This window comes from Rhinatrema bivittatum, chromosome 12, assembly GCF_901001135.1.
Source record: "Rhinatrema bivittatum chromosome 12, aRhiBiv1.1, whole genome shotgun sequence".
Classification (NCBI taxonomy): Eukaryota; Metazoa; Chordata; class Amphibia; order Gymnophiona; family Rhinatrematidae; genus Rhinatrema; species Rhinatrema bivittatum.
Window position 1 is genome coordinate 81,583,529 of NC_042626.1, and position 20,065 is coordinate 81,603,593.

At 43.9% G+C, this 20,065-nt stretch overlaps 1 protein-coding gene across 1 annotated transcript in view; it reads left to right on the forward strand.

Moving 5' to 3' along the window:
• Positions 1-19,454, forward strand: part of TBX21 (T-box transcription factor 21) — a 126,705-nt gene extending 107,251 nt beyond the window's left edge. Inside the window, exons 4-6 of the mRNA XM_029573979.1 lie at positions 14,907-15,062; positions 16,372-16,433; positions 16,759-19,454. Coding sequence (XP_029429839.1) covers positions 14,907-15,062; positions 16,372-16,433; positions 16,759-17,458 — 918 coding nt within the window. The 3' untranslated portion in view covers positions 17,459-19,454. The remainder of the gene's footprint in view (positions 1-14,906; positions 15,063-16,371; positions 16,434-16,758) is intronic.
• The last annotated feature ends 611 nt before the right edge of the window (positions 19,455-20,065 follow it).

The window sequence follows — 20,065 nt, forward strand, 5'->3', positions numbered from 1 at the left end:
TCATAGACAACAATTCGCCCGCAGACCATATAGATCATACCAGCCTATACAGGATGCCTTCTTATCAATCATATCAGCATCCACAGCCATAACAACATCCACATCAGTGAAGGGGCAAACCATGAAACCAGAGGCAACCAGCCCAACAACCTGCAGCCCCTGTAAAATAAACACAATCTTTTTAGGACCACAGCACCAAGCACCCCCAGGCAGAATCCACTCTCGCCTATCGGCCTGGGAAAATATAACATCAGATCAATGGGTTTTAGAGATTGTAAAACACAGCTACCAACTCCAATTTACAACGAAACCCACATTGCCCCATCTCACAATTCGAGTACCACAGAGATCTCATTCCCAGCTCGGGGAGGAGATTGCCTTATTTCACAAACAACAAACAATACAACTAGTTTCCCAGACAGCCCGAAACGCAGACTTTTATTCCCCTTATTTCCTCATTCCCAAGAAATCTGGAGGCCTTCGCCCAATACTGGATCTTCGGGAGTTGAACAAATTCATGATCAAAGAAAAATTCAAAATGGTATCATTGAAATCCATCTACCCCTAATTCAACCCAACGATTGGATGTGTTCAATAGATTTGAAAGATGCCTACACACACATTCCGATCCATCCATCCTCTTGGCAATACCTATGCTTTCGATACAAGCATCAACACTACCAATACAAGGTTCTTCCCTTTGGCCTATTGGCTGCACCCAGAGTATTCACAAAATGCGTGGTGGTGGTGGCGGCTCATCTCCGACAACAAGGTATGACAATCTTTCCATATCTGGACGATTGGTTGATAATAGCCTTGACTCCGGACATCTTGATCGACCACCTCAGACGGGTAATAAATTGCTTACAGGAGTTGGGGCAGGTGATCAATTTTTAGAAATCACATCTGCAGCCAACTCAGACTCTACAATTCATCAGAGCTTGTCTGGACACCAGACGAAACAGGGCGTACCTGCCGGAAGACAGGAAACAACAGATGTGACAACTCCTACATTCTCTGAACTTAACGCTCAGACCTTCGGCAAGACAAGTTTTAATTGTATTGGGCCATATGGTAGCAGCTATTTTCACAGTTCCAAACACCAGGCTACATATGAGACACCTGCAGTGGGGTTTAAAACATCAATGGAAACAACACTCACAACCATTGGTTCCTCGGCTCCACCCTTTCCAAAGGAGCATTATTCAGCCCCACTCCTCACAACATAGTATTGACCACCGATGCATCCTGCAAGGGTTGGGGAGTGCATCTCAAGGTTTACGAAATACAGGGTCTATGGACAATATCAGAACAGGCCTTGCAGATAAATTTATTGGAACTCAGCGCAATTCGAAATGCACTCCAAGTATTTCAAAACCACAGAGTCATGATCTACATAGACAATCAGGTGGCGATGTTTTATATAAACAAGCAAAGAGGGTCAGGTTCATGGTCCCTGTGCAAAGACATCCTGATAATCTTCGAGCACGCTCATCGACATTCCATACATTTACAGGCAACTTACCTACCGGAAGTAGCCAATACAAGAGCGGACAAACTAAATCACATTTCATCCACACGAATGGTCCCTCAATCCACACATAGCCCAAAGAATTTTCATACAGTGGGGGACACCATCAATAGATCTCTTTGCCATGGAGATAAACACTCAGGTTTCCCGCTTCTGCTCAATAAGACCCAGCCAGCTCAGGATGCCTTCCTCATTCCTTGGATAAAAGGCCTCTTTGTATGCCTTTCCTCCGATACCACTCATTACTAGGACAATTCAAAAGTGCATAGCGGACAGGGCTCAACTGATCCTCATAGCCCCAGCCTGGCCCAGGCAGCCGTGGTACAGCTACCTTCTATGTATGTCGATCAAGGACCCAATTCGACTACCGAATCAACCCGATCTGCTGGTCCAAGAACAAGGGACACTCCAGCATCTGCTACACGCGTCTCTCCATTTGATAGCATGGAGATTGAGCGGCTCCTACTAACGGAGCAAGGAGTTTCCACTTCAACACAGTTTATATTGTTGGAGTCCAGGAAACTATCAACTAGAAGGAATTATAGTTACACCAGGTAGAGTAGAGTTTCCATTTATATTTCCAAGGGCATTGCACCGTTTGACTGTTCACCTGAACTGCTCATGGATTACCTACATACCCTGTACACATCTGGCCTAGCAACATCATCTATAAGAGTTCATCTCAGTGCCATTGGGGCATATCTCAAGGAGGGAGGAGTCCGAATCGGGCAGGCAGGCAGGCAGGTAGGCCGCACGAAGGGAAGCGCGGGCTCTCCCGGACCCCGACGGGTCGCTTACCGGCACGCGACCCGTCGGGGTCCGGGAGAGCCCGCGCTTCCCTTCGTGCGGCCTACCTGCCTGCCTGCCCGATTCGGACTCCTCCCTCCTGCTGACGTCACTGCCGCTGGGCCGGAGACCTTTAAATTCTGCCCTACCTAGCCGTCGCGCGACTAAGGGGCGCGCCCCTTCGTGCGAACCTTCTTTTTTCCTACGCCGAAGCTCATGAGAGAAGGAGAAGATATCCAGCATACCTGACTATTATATTACAGCTTCCGACGGATTTCCCGACCTATCCAAATAACACTGAGACCAACTGTGAGTTTCCTGTTCACCATCACCCCCCACGTTTGGCTCATAACCATCTATTTGGCTCATGCGTCTTTCACTAGGATCTGTACCCACAACCTGCGCTTCAAGACTACCAAAGAATACGTATCTGGACAATAATACTACCTGAAACATAATATCTTACCTCCCCTTTTTTTTTCTAATCTTCTACCCCAGGACGACCTCCTACTACATTCACCCCTGCTAATATTCCGTTGCCTTCCCTCACCCCTCCGTATCCCATACGTTTCGGCTCCCTGCAGTGAACAACCTATCCTATTCATACCTATCAACAATCATTCATTCTGAAACCCACTCATTATCTAGCAAAAATGGGTTCTCAACTCATTCCCACCATTACACACTTCTACACCCCATACAAAGTGATCCGAGACACCTACCGAACTCTACAACACAGATCACTTATACCCATTATGGCCTCCCCCTCACACAACTTCTAGGCATGATGATCTTCTCTATTCTACTTCTAAATGCTCAATCTATTTTCAAAAAAACCACACTACTACATGACATCCTCATTGACAAATCCCCTGACATATGTGCCATTACAGAATCCTGGTTAAAGGATTCTGACACTGCTTTAATTAACCAACTTCCCACAGATCTATATAGCATCTTTTCCATTCCTAGACACAAAAAGAAAGGGGGTGGACTACTCCTTGCCGCCAAAAAGAAATTCAACTTCACGCTCCAAGCTATTCTCCCCCCACCCAAATTGGAGATCAGCATCTTTAGATCCAACTCCCTCCAACTTTGCTTAATTTACGCCCCTCCCGGCCTTCTAGAAAAGAACCCCTCCCCCCTCATAGAATATATCTCTAAACACATAAACATTGCCACCCCAGCCATCATTCTCGGAGACTTCAATCTCCATGTTGACAGTGACCCCCTCTCCCCTTCATGTGAAATTATAATGACAGCTATGAATGCCCTCGGATTCAAACAGATCGTGTCTAACCCTACACACAAGGCTGGGCACACACTTGACCTCAACTTTACCAATACTTTAGTCCAAGCTGACCTTCCCTGCTGCACGCCCATTCCTTGGTCAGACCACTACCGTATTGATACCCGGTGCACAATAAAAGGCATCCCCCTCTCCTCGCAACCCAAAAAAACCAATCAGATTTCGCAAACAGGCTAAGACTGAAGATATCATAGAGGCCCTTTCAAAAGAACTCCCTAACCTAGACCTTGCAGATGCTAATACTGCTACCTCATCATGGTTCCAAATCACTACCAACATAGCAGATAGACTCTGCCCTTCCCAAACCAAAGAAATCAACTTAGACAAAAAAAACAAAAAACCATGGTATACAAAAGAACTTAAAACCATGAAATTGGAACTTCGGAAAATAGAAAAAACCTGGCGGAGGAACCGTCTCACAGCCACCCTATCACTGTTTCGCACCCAATTACACACCTACCGAAAGGCCACAGAGAAAGCAAAGAAAGATTTCTATGCCATAAGAATCCATCAGTTCCAGTTCAACCCACAAGCCCTCTTCCAATATGTAACCAGCCTGATCACATCACCAGACAGATGCAACCCTGACAAGGACGATGAAACAAAATGTGAGAAACTAGCTTCATACTTTCACACTAAAGTGGAAACCATCATGGCACGCTTCACAGCTCATACTGGCTCCACAAACCTATCAGCACCCAAAAATACCCCAATAGACTACACCACCCAGATCACACAATTGTACCCATCCACACAAACCTCAAACACCTCTCTCTCGAACTTCGAAAACACATCTGCACTAGAAATCGAAACCACACTCAAAAAAATCAAACCTGCCTTTCATCCCTCAGACAACCTACCCACCAAAACGCTACTCACAAGCCCCGCTACTATAGCCAAACACATCGCAAACATCCTGAATAAATCCATTACTCTAGGCCAGGTCCCAAAGCAACTTAAGCAAGCCATTATAAAACCAATCCTCAAAAAACCAAATTTAGATCCCAATGAACTAGCCAACTATCGCCCAGTATCAAACCTCCCTTTCCTCTCCAAAATACTGGAAAAAATTATCAACAGACAACTCACAGAATACATTGAAGAACACAATATACTCTCCTCATCCCAATATGGTTTCCGCAAACACCATAGCACTGAAACACTACTCATCTCCCTCTCGGAAACTATACTTAAAGCTATGGACAATGGACAATCCCACATACTTGCACTGTTGGATATCTCTGCGGCATTCGACATAGTCAACCACATCACACTCATCAAACGCCTCATGGAAATTGGCATCTCTGGCACTGCCCTACTTTGGTTCCAATCATACCTTAATGACAGGAGCTACAGTGTAAAAATTGGTTGTAACGAATCCAAACCTGTCAATCTATCACGAGGAGTACCACAAGACTCTTCCCTCTCTTCAACTCTCTTTAATATCTACCTCCTCCCCCTCTGCCTACTTCTTTCTAAACTGGGTATCCAGCACTTCATATATGCTGATGACGTGCAGATACTCATCCCAATAACTGACTCCATCGCAAATGCAATGAAGATCTGGAACTCTGCTCTTTCTGAAATAAACAAATTACTCACTGACAATTTCCTGGCACTCAATACCAACAAAACAGAGCTACTCATTCTTTCTCCTCCTAACAACCCCTCTCGCAGTCTTTCCCCCTCCCCCTCACTACCCGGCTGCCCTCCCACCCAGCTAGTCCGCAGCCTTGGCATAATGATAGACAACCACTTCAACCTCAAAAAATTCATTTCTGCTACTATAAAAAGCGGATTCTTCAAGCTCCACACCCTGAAGAGAATCAAACCACTATTTCACACTTCCGACTTCCGCACAGTACTGCAAGCCATGATTTTGTCCAAACTCGACTACTGCAACTCTATCCTACTAGGCTTACCAAAAAGTACCATACAACCGTTAAGTTACTACAAAATGCTGCTGCCCGCATTCTTACCAACACTCACCGTCATGACCACATTACTCCAGTACTTCAGTCACCACATTGGCTCCCAGTAACCTCCAGGATAATATATAAATCCCTCACTCTCATACACAAAGCCATCCACAACCAAAACATGCAATGGTTCCCTGAATATCTCTCTCTTCGCAATCCGACTAGACCAACAAGAACGCAACACCAGGCCAAACTCCAGACTCCCTCTCCCAAACTTATGAAGCATGTCACCACTAGAAAGCGCTCATTCATTATAGCAGGAACCTCCCACTGGAATAAAATGCCCTCCCATCTACGCCAGGAACCTTGCCATAAAAAATTCAAACACAATCTCAAAACCTGGCTTTTCAAACTAGCGTACCCTGACTGACTAACTGACTCCCTCCCAAAGTCGCAGTATGACTGATGGACTGACTCACGCCCAATATGTTTATTCTCTCCACCCCCCCCCCCCCCCCACCCTTATGGGTATCCTCCTCCCCTACTTATCACTCTTAATACCTTTCCCCTCTTGTTAATAACCTGACTGCTTTGATTAACCCCTTTGTTAAAACAAAAACAAAAAAAATGTATATATGTATATAATTCACGTATTATCTCTTCCAGCCCTTGTTAGCCTATTCTCTGTTAGAATTGATATTATTGTAAAGCTTGTTGCTAAGTTATGTTACATTGTGAACCGAGGTGATGTTTGCAAACGTGCCTCGGTATATAAATAACCCTTAAATAAATAAATAAATAAATAAATAAATAAATATCATAGGCCAGTTAACAATCACCCTATCTCCAACCTCCCCTTGCTTTCTCGTTTCGTTAAAGGGCTAACTCACCTTCGCCTGCCAATCTCTAAACCTCCAGTTCCATGGAACCTCAACCTAGTTTTGAAACAGCTCATGCTTTTCCCGTTTGAACCTATGGACTCGGCACACATGAAATACCTTACATGGAAAGTAGTATTCCTCGTAGCGGTAACGTCTGCACGCTGAGTCAGTGAATTACAAGCATTAGTTCACTATGCTCCATATTTACAGTTTTATCATCACAAAGTAGTTCTCAGGACTCACCCATCCTTCCTTCCAAAGGTGGTTTCTCAGTTTCATCTGAATCAGACCATAGAACTACCAATATTTTTCCCTAAACCTCTTGCTAATGACAGAGAAAAATTACTACATATGCTAGACTGCAAAAGAGCGTTAGCATACTATAAAGACAGAACACACTCCAACTCCCTTGTGTCTCAATTATTCATTTCTTTCGACCCGAAAGCACCTGGTCTACCGGTGGCTAAACGCGCCAAATCAAGTTGGATAGTACAATGCATCAAATTCTGCTACGAGAAACAGAAGCTACCTCTACATTCTGTTCCAAAGGCTCACCAAGTTAGGGCAGTGGCTGTGTCATTAACACATCTCAAGAATGTGCAGCCTGTAGATGTTTGTAAGGCAGCTACATGGTCATCGCTTCATACCTTCATGTCTCACTACTGCCTTGACCAACAAGCAGCCACTGATGTGAAGATAGGGCAAGCAGTCTTGCAGTCTCTATCCTCCTGTCCACGGTGTCTGCCACGTTACATAGATCATGCAGCCATATAGCCATCACAAACAGCGTGATCGGGAGCCCTGCTATCGACGGGAAAAAAACAAGTTTGCTTACCGTAAACGGTGTTTCCGTAGATAGCAGGATGAATTAGCCATGCTGATCCTCCCTCCTCCCTGGCAGTCGACAGTCTACTCGACTACATTAAAGCTTAATTACAGACTGAGGAGAATCTGTTACTTCCCTGCGTGGGAACACACGTGCAGCCGCAGAGAGCAAAAACTTTATCCTCTGCTTGGTAAAGCTCCGCCTCCCGGGCCCTGAATGACAGTTCCCATGACAGCATGGCTAATTCATTCTGCTATCTACAGAAACACCATTTACGCTAAACAAACTTGGTTTTATTATGTTATCTGTACTGAGAATTTATAAAAATAAAAAATTGCCCTCTGCTATGACTGATCCCATAGACTTTTCCTTTATTATATCAAACAGATTGTGAAAAAAGAGACTGTGTTGTGTCTGTGGTGCATACACCGAGATTAATGTATAGTACTCTTTTTTTTCTACTTTGATTACCAGAGTAAATCTACCCCTGATCTCTATAACAGCCTTGAAATTCAAAAATGAAATCTTTCTGAAATAGAATACCTAAGCCCATGTACTTGGCTGATTTGCAGTGCGCTGCCCAGGCCTTGAGATGCCTTTCTTGCACCAGAACTATTTGTATTTGTAACCTTCGGATGTAAAAAAACAAAACCATTGTTGCTGACATGTGTAAAACCCTTTTACATTTAAAGAAAATATTTTAAACGCTGTCATGGTGAAAAATAATGTGACACATTGCAGGATAAAAAAAAAACAAAAAACCAAGGCAAGTATATCGTGTGGAGAACATCCTCCAGATTCGCCCTCGCAACTGATGGACATTGTATAAAAAAAAGCCTTCATCCCACCCTCTTTTAAGCATAAGCTTCAACAATAATATGTATAGCGAGAGGAATACCCATTCCCTCCCACTTCCCACTCCTCATCCCAATCCCTCTGTGATCTGTCCTTAAAAACTGACAGATCAGAGTATAATGCTGGAGGAGACAACGTAATCATCGGGTTCCCCCACCCCCTCAGCATCAATAGTTAAAGGAAATTGTCTACCAGCCTTTCAAATATCAAAAGAAACATAGAAACATAGAAATGACGGCAGAAGACCAATTGGCCCATCCAGTCTGCCCAGCAAGCTTCACACTTCTTTTTTCTCATACTTATCTGTTTCTCTTGGCTCTTAGTAACCTTAGGTTCTATTTCCCTTTCGCCCCCATCATTAATGCAGAGAGCAGTGATGGAGCTGCATCCAAGTGAAATATCAAGCTTGATTAGTTGGGTAAGCGGCAGCATAGCTCTCTGCCATTGAAGCAGAGAGCTATGCTGGATATGCATTGAAAGTGAATTATGCCTTGAAAGTCACATTAATTATCAACAAATATTGACTAAGCCTAATAATTGGTAATACCTATAGCCCATGAACCCACCCCTGCTTTTTTTTTTGTTTTGTTTTTTTAATTTGGAGATGGCAGCCCTCCATCCTTCCGCTCCGTGAAGGTGGAACACCAACCACTGGCCACTGGCATCCCACTCCGTGAATGCCTCTGTGGCTACTGCCGCTCCGTGCAGTGTTTTCCTGCCTCCTCTTTATATGCGTCCTCGACAATATAAAATCTCAGGTGACAAATAATCCTACCAGCCCCCATTTCGCCCTACTCAAGGGTCGAAGCCAACTAAGAAGGTGAAGCGAGAAGATAATTGAAGAAAAATAATCTTAGTCCTCAGGTCACTTCCTTCTATGTGGTGGAACCAACCGAATTCCTCCGGAGTCTCCTTCCCCTCTTGCGCATTGCCATCAATAGGATTCTTTTCTGCTTGGCACTGATAGTGGATTATTAGTGACACAGACTACCATTGGTAGTCCCATCTCCTGGAAGATCACATTTGCTTCCGCTAGGGTCTTGATGTGATGAGATATTCCCTTTAAAGGAGAACCAAATCCCAAAAGGATAGAGCCATGTGTATTTAATGCTCTCTTTGTGCAGTTGAGCGGTAACCATTCGAAATTCCATTCTTTTTCTTAATTCTTGTCTGTGAAAGATCGGCAAATATCCAAACTTCATGACCATTCCAGTTCCAAGTAAGTTGCTTACAAGCAGAATTATGAATCTTATCCTTTGCAGCAAAACTGTGAAAACATACCACAGTATCTCTTGGTTTATTATCTGGTCACACACCAACAGAGCCATGGGCCCTTTCTAATTTAATAGGAAATGTAGAGGAAGCCTCCGATGACAGAAAAAGCAAGGATAAATCTGCAGATCTGTGTTACCATAGAGTTGCAATCTTGATATTCTGGGGTCTCTGGCACCCTAAGGAATCGCAAATTATTGTGCCGGATTCAGTTTTCAATGTCCTCTAGTTTCTCTGCGACAGTAGTAAATTATTTCTATAGAGTCTGATGTTCCGAGCACAGGCAGGATAAATCCTCACCTTGAGAATCCACACAAGTGTCCACATCATCTACTCATCTCTGCAACATAAGAACATAAGAATATGCCACACTGGGTCAGACCAAGGGTCCATCAAGCCCATCATCCTGTTTCCAACAGTGGCCAATCCAGGCCATAAGAACCTGGCAAGTGCCCCAAAACTAAGTCTATTCCATGTTACCATTGCTAATGGCAGTGGCTATTCTCTAGGTGAACTTAATAGCAGGTAATGGACTTCTCCTCCAAGAACTTATCCAATCCTTTTTTAAACACAGCTATACTAACTGCACTAACCACATCCTCTGGCAACAAATTCCAGAGTTTAATTGTGCATTGAGTAAAAAAGAACTTTCTCCGATTAGTTTTAAATGTGCCACATGCTAACTTCATGGAGTGCCCCCTAGTCTTTCTATTATCCGAAAGAGTAAATAACCTATTCACATCTACCCGTTCTAGACCTCTCATGATTTTAAACACCTCTATCATGTCCCCCCTCAGCCGTCTCTTCTCCAAGCTGAAAAGTCCTAACCTCTTTAGTCTTTCCTCATAGGGGAGCTGTTCCATTCCCCTTATCATTTTGGTAGCCCTTCTCTGTACCTTCTCCATCGCAATTATATCTTTTTTGAGATGCGGCGACCAGAATTGTACACAGTATTCAAGTTGCGGTCTCGCCATGGAGCGATACAGAGGCATTATGACATTTTCCGTTTTGTTCACCATTCCCTTTCTAATAATTCCCAACATTCTGTTTGCTTTTTTGACTGCCGCAGCACACTGAACTGACGATTTCAATGACACTATGACGCCTAGATCTCTTTCTTGGGTGGTAGCACCTAATATGGAACCCAACATTGTGTAATTAAAGCATGGGTTATTTTTCCCTATATGCATCACCTTGCACTTATCCACATTAAATTTCATCTGCCATTTGGATGCCCAATTTTCCAGTCTCACAAGGTCTTCCTGCAATTTATCACAATCTGCTTGTGATTTAACTACTCTGAACAATTTTGTGTCATCTGCAAATTTGATTATCTCACTCGTCGTATTTCTTTCCAGATCATTTATAAATATATTAAAAAGTAAGGGTCCCAATACAGATCCCTGAGGCACTCCCACTGACCACTCCCTTCCACTGAGAAAATTGTCCATTTAATCCTACTCTCTGTTTCCTGTCTTTTAGCCAGTTTGCAATCCACGAAATGACATCGCCACATATCCCATGACTTTTTACTTTTCCTAGAAGCCTCTCATGAGGAACTTTGTCAAACGCCTTCTGAAAATCCAAGTATACTACATCTACCGGTTCACCTTTATCCACATGTTTAACAACTCCTTCAAAAAAGTGAAGCAGATTTGTGAGGCAAGACTTGCCTTGGGTAAAGCCATGCTGACTTTGTTCCATTAAACCATGTCTTTCTATATGTTCTGTGATTTTGATGTTTAGAACACTTTCCATTATTTTTCCTGGCACTGAAGTCAGGCTAACCGGTCTGTAGTTTCCTGGATCGCCCCTGAAGCCCTTTTTAAATATTGGGGTTACATTTGCTATCCTCCAGTCTTCAGGTACAATGGATGATTTTAATGATAGGTTACAAATTTTTACTAATAGGTCTGAAATTTCATTTTTTAGTTCCTTCAGAACTCTGGGGTGTATACCATCCGGTCCAGGTGATTTACTACTCTTCAGTTTGTCAATCAGGTCTACCACATCTTCTAGGTTCACTGTGATTTGATTCAGTCCATCTGAATCATTACCCATGAAAACCTTCTCCATCATGGGTACCTCCCCAAAATCCTCTTCAGTAAACACCAAAGCAAAGAAATCATTTAATCTTTCCGCGATGGCCTTATCTTCTCTAAGTGCCCCTTTAACCCCTCGATCATCTAACGATCCAACTGACTCCCTCACAGGCTTTCTTCTTCGGATATATTTTAAAAAGTTTTTACTGTCAGTTTTTGCCTCTACAGCCAACTTCTTTTCAAATTCTCTCTTAGCCTGTCTTATCAATGTCTTACATTTAACCTGCCAACGTTTATGCTTTATCCTATTTTCTTCTGTTGGATCTTTCTTCCAATTCTTGAATGAAGATCTTTTGGCTAAAATAGCTTCTTTCACCTCCCCTTTTAACCATGCCGGTAATCGTTTTGCCTTCTTTCCATCTTTCTTAATGTGTGGAATACATCTGGACTGTGCTTCTAGAATGGTATTTTTTAACAATGACCACGCCTCTTGGACATTTTTTACTTTTGTAGCTGCTCCTTTCAGTTTTTTTCTAACAATTTTTCTCATTTTATCAAAGTTTCCCTTTTGAAAGTTTAGCACGAGAGCCGTGGATTTGCACACTGTTCCTCTTCCAGTCATTAAATCAAATTTGATCATATTATGATCACTATTGCCAAGCAGCCCCACTACCGTTACCTCTCTCACCAAGTCCTGTGCTCCACTGAGAATTAGATCTAAAATTGCTCCCTCTCTTGTCGGTTCCTGAACCAATTGCTCCATAAAGCTATCATTTATTCCATCCAGGAATGTTATCTCTCTAGCGTGTCCCAATGATACATTTACCCAATCAATATTGGGGTAATTGAAGTCTCCCATTATTACCGCACTACCAATTTGGTTAGCTTCCCTAATTTCCCTTAGCATTTCACTGTCCGTCTCACCATCTTGACCAGGTGGACGGTAGTATACTCCTATCACTATAGTCTTCCCCAACACACAAGGGATTTCTACCCATAAAAATTCAATTTTGTATTTAGTCTCATGCAGGATGTTTATCCTGTTGGACTTTATGCCATCCCGGACATAAAGCGCCACACCTCCTCCCGGGTGCTCCTCTCTGTCATTGCGATATAATTTGTACCCCGGTATAGCACTGTCCCATTGGTTATCCCATTTCCACCATGTCTCTGAGATGCCAATTAAGTCTATGTCATCATTCACTGCTATACATTCTAATTCTCCCATCTTATTTCTTAGACTTCTGGCATTAGCATACTAACATTTCAAAGTTTGTTTTTTGTTTGTATTTTCATTCTGCTTTTTAATTGATAGGGATAAGTTAGAATTTTTTAGCTCAGGTGAGTTTTCAGTTACAGGCACTTGGACTACTTTTCTTATTATTGGAACCTCACTGTCAGGATGCCCTAATTCTAATGCATCATTAGTATCCTTTGAAGATACCTCTCTCTGAACCATGCGCTGCTGAGCGACTGTCGGCTTTCCCCTTTGTTCTAGTTTAAAAGCTGCTCCATCTCCTTTCAACTCACCTACAATTTCCATAAGCTCTTGATTATAAGTTTTAAGGTCCTGGCGAAGTTCGCTAAACCAGTTGCATATTTTGGATTTGGTAGGAACATCAGTATCCAACGCTCCCAATGTGGCTGCCTGACCACCTTCTTCATCTGGACAGACCACCGCCGCCGCCATGTTGGAAAATTCAGTCGCACAATTTGATTCAGTTTTTTTATTATGATAGATTTTCATCAGTTATCTATTTTCGCTTGGTGGACATCAAAGATCTTCACCAAATAGATAGCTGGAGGTTGGAGGTATAAAAAATCATAGATGCCCGAGATTTTAAAGCAGTTCGCTTGCTGGGTTTGGGAGCTCTCAGTTCAGACAATCGAGGGCCCCAATGACGTAATTTCCTATGTGTGCATCATTTTTAACTTGTCAACATTTGATTTCATCTGCCACTTAGATACACAGTTCCCCAGTCTGGCAAGGTCCTTCTGCAGTTCCTCACAATCCACTTTTGTTTTAACATTTTTTTGAGTCATCTTCAAATTGGACCACCTCACTTCCAGATCATTTATGATCATGTTAAACAGCACAGGTCCCAATAGAGAGCTCTGGGCACTCCACTATTCATCTCTCCTCCAGTGAAGAAACTGACCATATAGTCTAACTCTCTGTTGCGTATCTTTTAACCAGTTGTTAACCCTCAGTCAGGACTGCATCTAGGCTAACCAGCACTCTGAGCAAAAACTGAAATTGATATCCCTCTCTCTGCCCCCCCAGAGCACTCCTTCAGCAGTGGCAATGGCTCTGGCACAGTATACCCATCTCTCCTCACATACAAATTCCCCTGCCCTATTCTCTCTTCCCTTTCTTGCCCCTCTTTTTCTCACCTAACCTATTCCTCCTCCCTGCAGGCTGATCTTTCATCTGCCACCAATGAAAGAAGCTTCCTTCCGCCTGTAAACTGTTTCTGATTCTCTTACTTGCAAACATCATATGGAAGGGGCAGTGGCACCCCCTTGCGCATGGCACCCTGTGCGGCCACACAGCCCAAAAGCAGCATATGCGAGATACACCAACATAATAGAACTCAAAAATGTAACCAGAGCACACTCCAAAACAAGGGAACCCAACCGTATGTAACTAGGTCAGACCCTATAAGAAGGAACTCAAAAGTATATCTGGACATACCCGTACAAGGGGACCCAATAATGTAGTCAAACGTATCCTAGGAAACAAACCGGTAGCCGATCCAAGATGGCTGATAGCAATAAACACAAGAAGTTGGATCGGTAAAATAGGATTTTATTGAATCTTGCCCGACTCTGGCCGAGTTTCGCTCAATGAGCTGCCTCAACGAGCTGAGGAAGCAGAAAAGGGGCCAAGGCCAGACACTATGCCAAACCTTTAACAGGAGCCAGAAATCAAAGCTACATGCGGTATGTTGCGGCCAGCTGTGCATAACGTTTCTGTATGTATCAATCTTTTGTGAACAATCCTAATCTCATACAAGCGCCATAACTTTCGCAGCCAGCTGCTGTCAATAGAGTGCGCAAAAAAGCGGCAATTTCAATAACACTCCAATAGTTGGTTTCTGCAGATGAATATATCTTTAATATGCAGTTGAGGCATATGAGAAATTCATATTTTTAGCCAACTTAAGTGGCTTTTAAGCCCCTGAGGCAACTCGTTGAGCGAAACTCAGCCAGAGTTGGGCAAGATTCAATAAAGTCCTATTTTACCGATCCAACTTCTTGTGTTTATTGCTGTCAAACGTATCCTAGCCACACTCCTACCACAGAAGTTCCTACTGGTATATTCAAGGTAATTCACACTATAGGGATGAATGGAGAAGATAGCTGAGCACAGTATACCTCAAAATCATCAATGAACACAGTTCTCTTGCACATATGTTGTCGTGTGGTCATGTGACACAGAATGCCAGTCCTGATTGCATGAACTGTTTCTTCTTTTTCCCCAGATGGTGGTTCTTCAGTCTTTGCACAAGTATCAGCCACGGCTCCATGTGACTGAAGTGAAGGAAGGTGAGCCAGACGAGTACCCATCCAGCAAAACCCAGACCTTCTGTTTCCTGGAGACACAGTTCATAGCAGTGACAGCATATCAGAATGCAGATGTAAGTATGGGCTTGACAATCTTGGCATTCAGGACAGCATTCTCACAGTGGTCTATGACCAAGGCAATATTCCCATCTGAATCTAAGAAAAGCTCAGGATAGACATCCATAGAGGTTACTCTTAAAAGGAATTCTGTATATATTTTTCTGGGCTTTTTGGGGCCTAAGAGTGGATGCCATTTTTTTTTTATTTTAAATATTTATATGCTGCCGAATCACACAACTCTGGTGCCAATATATACATACCTCTACAATTTCAAACGGAGTAGCTACTGTCAGGAAAGGCCAGACAAATAGAAAAGTTTCCAAAAGCTTTTTTAATGCTTTTGCACCAGTTGTTAATTTGCTGGTAAACTGTTCCACAATTACAAAGCAGCAACTGAATATGTTCTCCCTCAAGTCTCTACCAGATACGCACCATGTAAAGAGGGAACCTCCAGCAACCGCTTTGTGAGAATTGTGGTGATCTTGATGGATTGTGTACATGTAACATTGCATTAAGCTATGGCAAATTCTCTGTACTAATCATTTTGAAAACCAAATAGGCTACTTTGTACCTAACTCTCTGCTAAAGTGCAATGCTGTTCAGCCTCACCCTTTCCTCCCCATCTACCATCACCCATGAGCAGGGATGATGAACAAAGAGCCACCGATCTGCTTCTTAGCCCACCAAAAGTATGGATATTATCCTGGTTCTTGAAATGCATATCTGTATTTCTCAGGAATATTCGTGACAGAAATCCTGAAACCAGAGTTCACTATCCCTGCACCCGTGACTATCCATAATCTACCCACCTTCACCACAGATCCTGCCCATGACCCAGCCCATTCTGACTACTGCAAACTTGATGGATCCTCAGAGTCAGGGAGGAGGAAGGTTATAGCAGAAACTATAAAAGGTTTCCATTCTGACTGTAGCAGGGAGTTCAGGAAAAGGTTTCTTTTTCAACACAGGCAGGGGGCAGCAGTAATATATGGAGAGTGGAATTGTGTTCAATAGCCACCCACTACTAAGACAGAGGTCAGCTTTCAGTGAAAGGTCATTTTTAAAGCCACTACCAACTCTCAGCATTCTTAAGTACTCCCCTGCCCTAGTCTGCCACCAGCTGTAGTGAATGTCTCCAAATCCACCTTACTCGTCAACCACAGCATGTGGAGTCTGATCTCAGTCTTGCATTTGCTGCTAATGTCCTCCTTAGTACTTGCATTGTGCCCAAGAGACTTCCATCTGGAGTTCATAAGTTGTTACTCGGAGCTCCCCTGCCCTATTCTACTACCACCTGCAGTGAGATCTCTCTGGTTTTCACAGATTACACAGCTGAAGATTGATCACAATCCCTTTGCAAAAGGCTTCCGAGACAACTTTGATTCGTAAGTACTTAACCTTCAAGCAACACCATCACTTTCTCTCCCCAGGGAACACCTACAACACTGCACAATCTAGACACAAGAAAGGACCTGCAGGAGAAAGCTTCTGTGTGGGCCCTGTATGGTTCTGCCACTCCAGAAAGCCTAAAGCAAGACCAGTGACATTCCTGCCCCTAAGGTGGTGACTATGACATATGCTTTGTGATATTCCTACCACTAATCTGATGACCATGACAGGTGCTTGTGTGACATTCCTGGCACTATCTGCTATGCTCTAGGTCCAGCAATATCCCACATGTAACAGTTCTCATTTCACTTCCTTTCCCAGGATGTACACAACAGCTGAGGGGGACCGTCTAACCCCCTCTCCCACGGACACCTCTGGTTGCCAGCAGTTCACACCGGGCACTCGCTACCAGGCTTTCCTGCATGAGCAATACCCACTTCCCCAGGGCCGCTTCTACAATGGGGAACGAAGCAGCCCCCATGCTCTGCAGCAGAAAGACCCCTTGGGCACATCTCCCCCACGCTGGTACTTCACCTCACAGCAAGCCTCAGCCGGCCCTCTAGAATACAACACGTATGACGCTGAGTATTCTGGGAACAAGTTTGTACCATATGGAGTGAAGCCATTTCCTCTGCAGTCCTCTGCCCACCATGCACTCACATACTACCAGGAGCACCCATTTGATTCTACTGCTAGCTGGGGTGGGAGCAGGAGCTCTGCCCAGTATCACCCCAGACCAAGCACAGGCACTCTGAGTTGGTTCAGACCAGTGCGAGATTTGCGACACCTGCCCCCAAGCAGTGAAAAAAAGAGCAAAGATAGTGACGAGTCTTCCACCTGGGCAGACACCCACTCAGGAAAATCCTTGGACTCCTCAGGACCATATGAGGCCGACTGCAAGAGACGGCGTCTCTCCCCCTATACCTCAAGCTGTGAGAGCTCACCAGTTGCCCGCAGTGGAGATCAGTGTGAGAAAGAGGGGACTACTGAAGGCAGCTACTACAATTTTTACAGCACCTGAGGATGGAGAGGCGCTTGCTTTTACATTACGTGTACCTTCACAACGGCTTTCCATTTCCCCAAGAAAAGGAGCCTGTCTCTGCAATGGATCAAGTGTATGTGTGCTGGGGGAGGAGGGGACATTTACTCCCTTTCCCTACAAATGGGTGCATGCTCGTGGGAAGAAGGGGGGCAGAGTGCTATACTACAGGCCGATTTAGATGTCTACTTCACTATGTATGTACCGATGCAGATCTTGTTGTGTATTGAAGTGACTGCAGTGTGTGCTTGTGACATGCTGGATGTAGATGATTGTTGCACGTCAGTGCCTGGACTAGATGTGATAGTACCTGTGCATCATATGCATGTTTGTAAGGTACTGGGTGTGAATGGAAGTGGCTGAACTAGGTTTGAGGATGGGAGTAGACAGTGGTTGTGAATCAGGTGTGTGCAAATGCTTTGGCTTATGTGGCATTGTGTACAGTGTTCATGTGTGATCCTTGGGTGTATATGGCAGTGGATACCATGTGGGTGTGAATGCTTGGGTGTATATGGCACTGGGCATCATGTAGGCATGAATGCTTGGGTGCATACCGCATTGAGCACCATGTGCATGTGACTGCTGGAGTGTATATGGCATTAAGCATTGTGTGCATGTGATTGCTTGAGTGTATATGGCGTTGGGCACCATGTAGGTGTGAATGCTTGAATGTATATGACATTGGGTACAGTGTACGTGTGTGAATGCTTGGGTGTATACCACATTGGCACTATGTGCATGTGACTGCTCGGGTGTATATGGCATCGGGCATTGTGTGCATGTGAATGATTGGGTGTAAATGGTGTTGGGCACCATGTAGGTGTGAATGCTTGGATGTATATGACATTGGGTACTATATGCATGTGACTGCTTGGGTGTATATGGCATCGGGCATTGTGTGCATGTGACTGATTGGGTGTATATGATGTTGGGCACCATGTAAGCATGAATGCATATGGCATTGGGCACTGTGTATGTGTGAATGCTTGGGTGTATACAGCATTAGGCACTGTGAAGGTGTTTGTGAGATGCTATGTATGAATTTAGGAAAGGGGCCAGAGGGATACAAGGAGAGGGAGCTTGGAGACTTTACAGGCATATTTTCTCCTTCTCCAGCATGCAGACACATTTACAAGCAACTGTCAAGGTCAGTCCCCAAGTTATGCATATTAACCCTTCAGAGCCCTGTGAAAAGAAGGGAAAATTTATCAAGTGTCAGTACTAAAAGATTATAATACCACAGCAACAGAAGAAGAGTGGGCATCAAGGAGAGCCTTGGTGACCCATGCTGCCATTCAATAGAAAAGCAGCACTGTCTCAGCCTGCTAAAACCAACAGCTCATTAAAGAAAATACACAAGACAAGTGGGCAGAGAGAAAGCTGGCTCGTCAGCACTGGAGGACTTGCCCATGGCCTGTAAATACTCAGGGAGAAATGAATTCTGTTTGAGAGGATTTAAGGAGGGTAGAAGGAGATGGGGGGGGGTGATGGACCAAGCATTTCCTGGACATAAGGGATTATCCATTACTGGATCAAGGACCCTGTAAGATGCCTTCTGTTGGCTCTTGAATTTTGATCCTGGCGAAATTTGATGCTAATTTTAGAAAACATGTTCAGTCAAGTCATGAACAGTCAAAAAGCAAGAAAGGACAGCCCTTAGTTGCAGCAACGGTCAATCCTATCAACCCTGTGCACCAGGTGGTGGTCATGGTAAACCATGTTCTTCCATACACACTGATCATATCTGGGAAATGTGTTTGAATTCAAATATTTTTTTTAAAACTTTTAAATATTTATTAAGTGTGTACTACCTTCATGTTTTAAGAACTTCTTTAAATAAAATATAATGGAAGAAAGTTTATGAGAGAACCTGCCAGAGGATAAGTGTGTGTGCATGTGAGAGAGAGAGGGAGCCTGCCAGAGGATGAGAGAGGGTAAGTATGTGAAAAACTGGCAGTCTCTCTCTAGCACTTCTTTATTTTATTTATAAGCATTTGATATTCTGCTTTTTCCTAAAGGTAGGCCCAAGGCAGATATGTAGCCTCCACGGAACCTTCCCCCTTTGATTATCGAAGGGAAGAGGGAGGTAAAGAGCTTGAAATGCCTGACTTATTTATTTCTGGAGCAAAGCAATGGTAAAATAGCTGCTGATCCAGCCAAAATAGAAGTGCCAACCAGGAACACTACAGCGCTGCCTCTCACTGTAGGGGGCAGGCTCAATGTGGGGAATCCATCCAGTTTTGCTTTTGACAGGGAGTCAACGGCCCACCTGCCATTTTACAAATCAGGCAAAATGCACCCTGACATGCTGAGCTGCTGTGACGTACCTGTGGAGGGTGATCACATCAGACTTCCTGACAGAGTCCAACATCGACACATTACTATAAGAGAACAGGAGGCAGTCTGGGGAAGAGACTATGCTACAAGGAGGATCTAAGTTTTCCTAGGACAAGCAGGATGTTAGTCCTAAAACATGGGTGTGACATCATCGGATGGAGTCTTTGATCTGAAAGATTCTAGAACTTTCAGGCATGCCCTACCGAGCATGTGCAGCTGTAGCCATCACCCTGCCCTCTAGGCAGAGTCCCT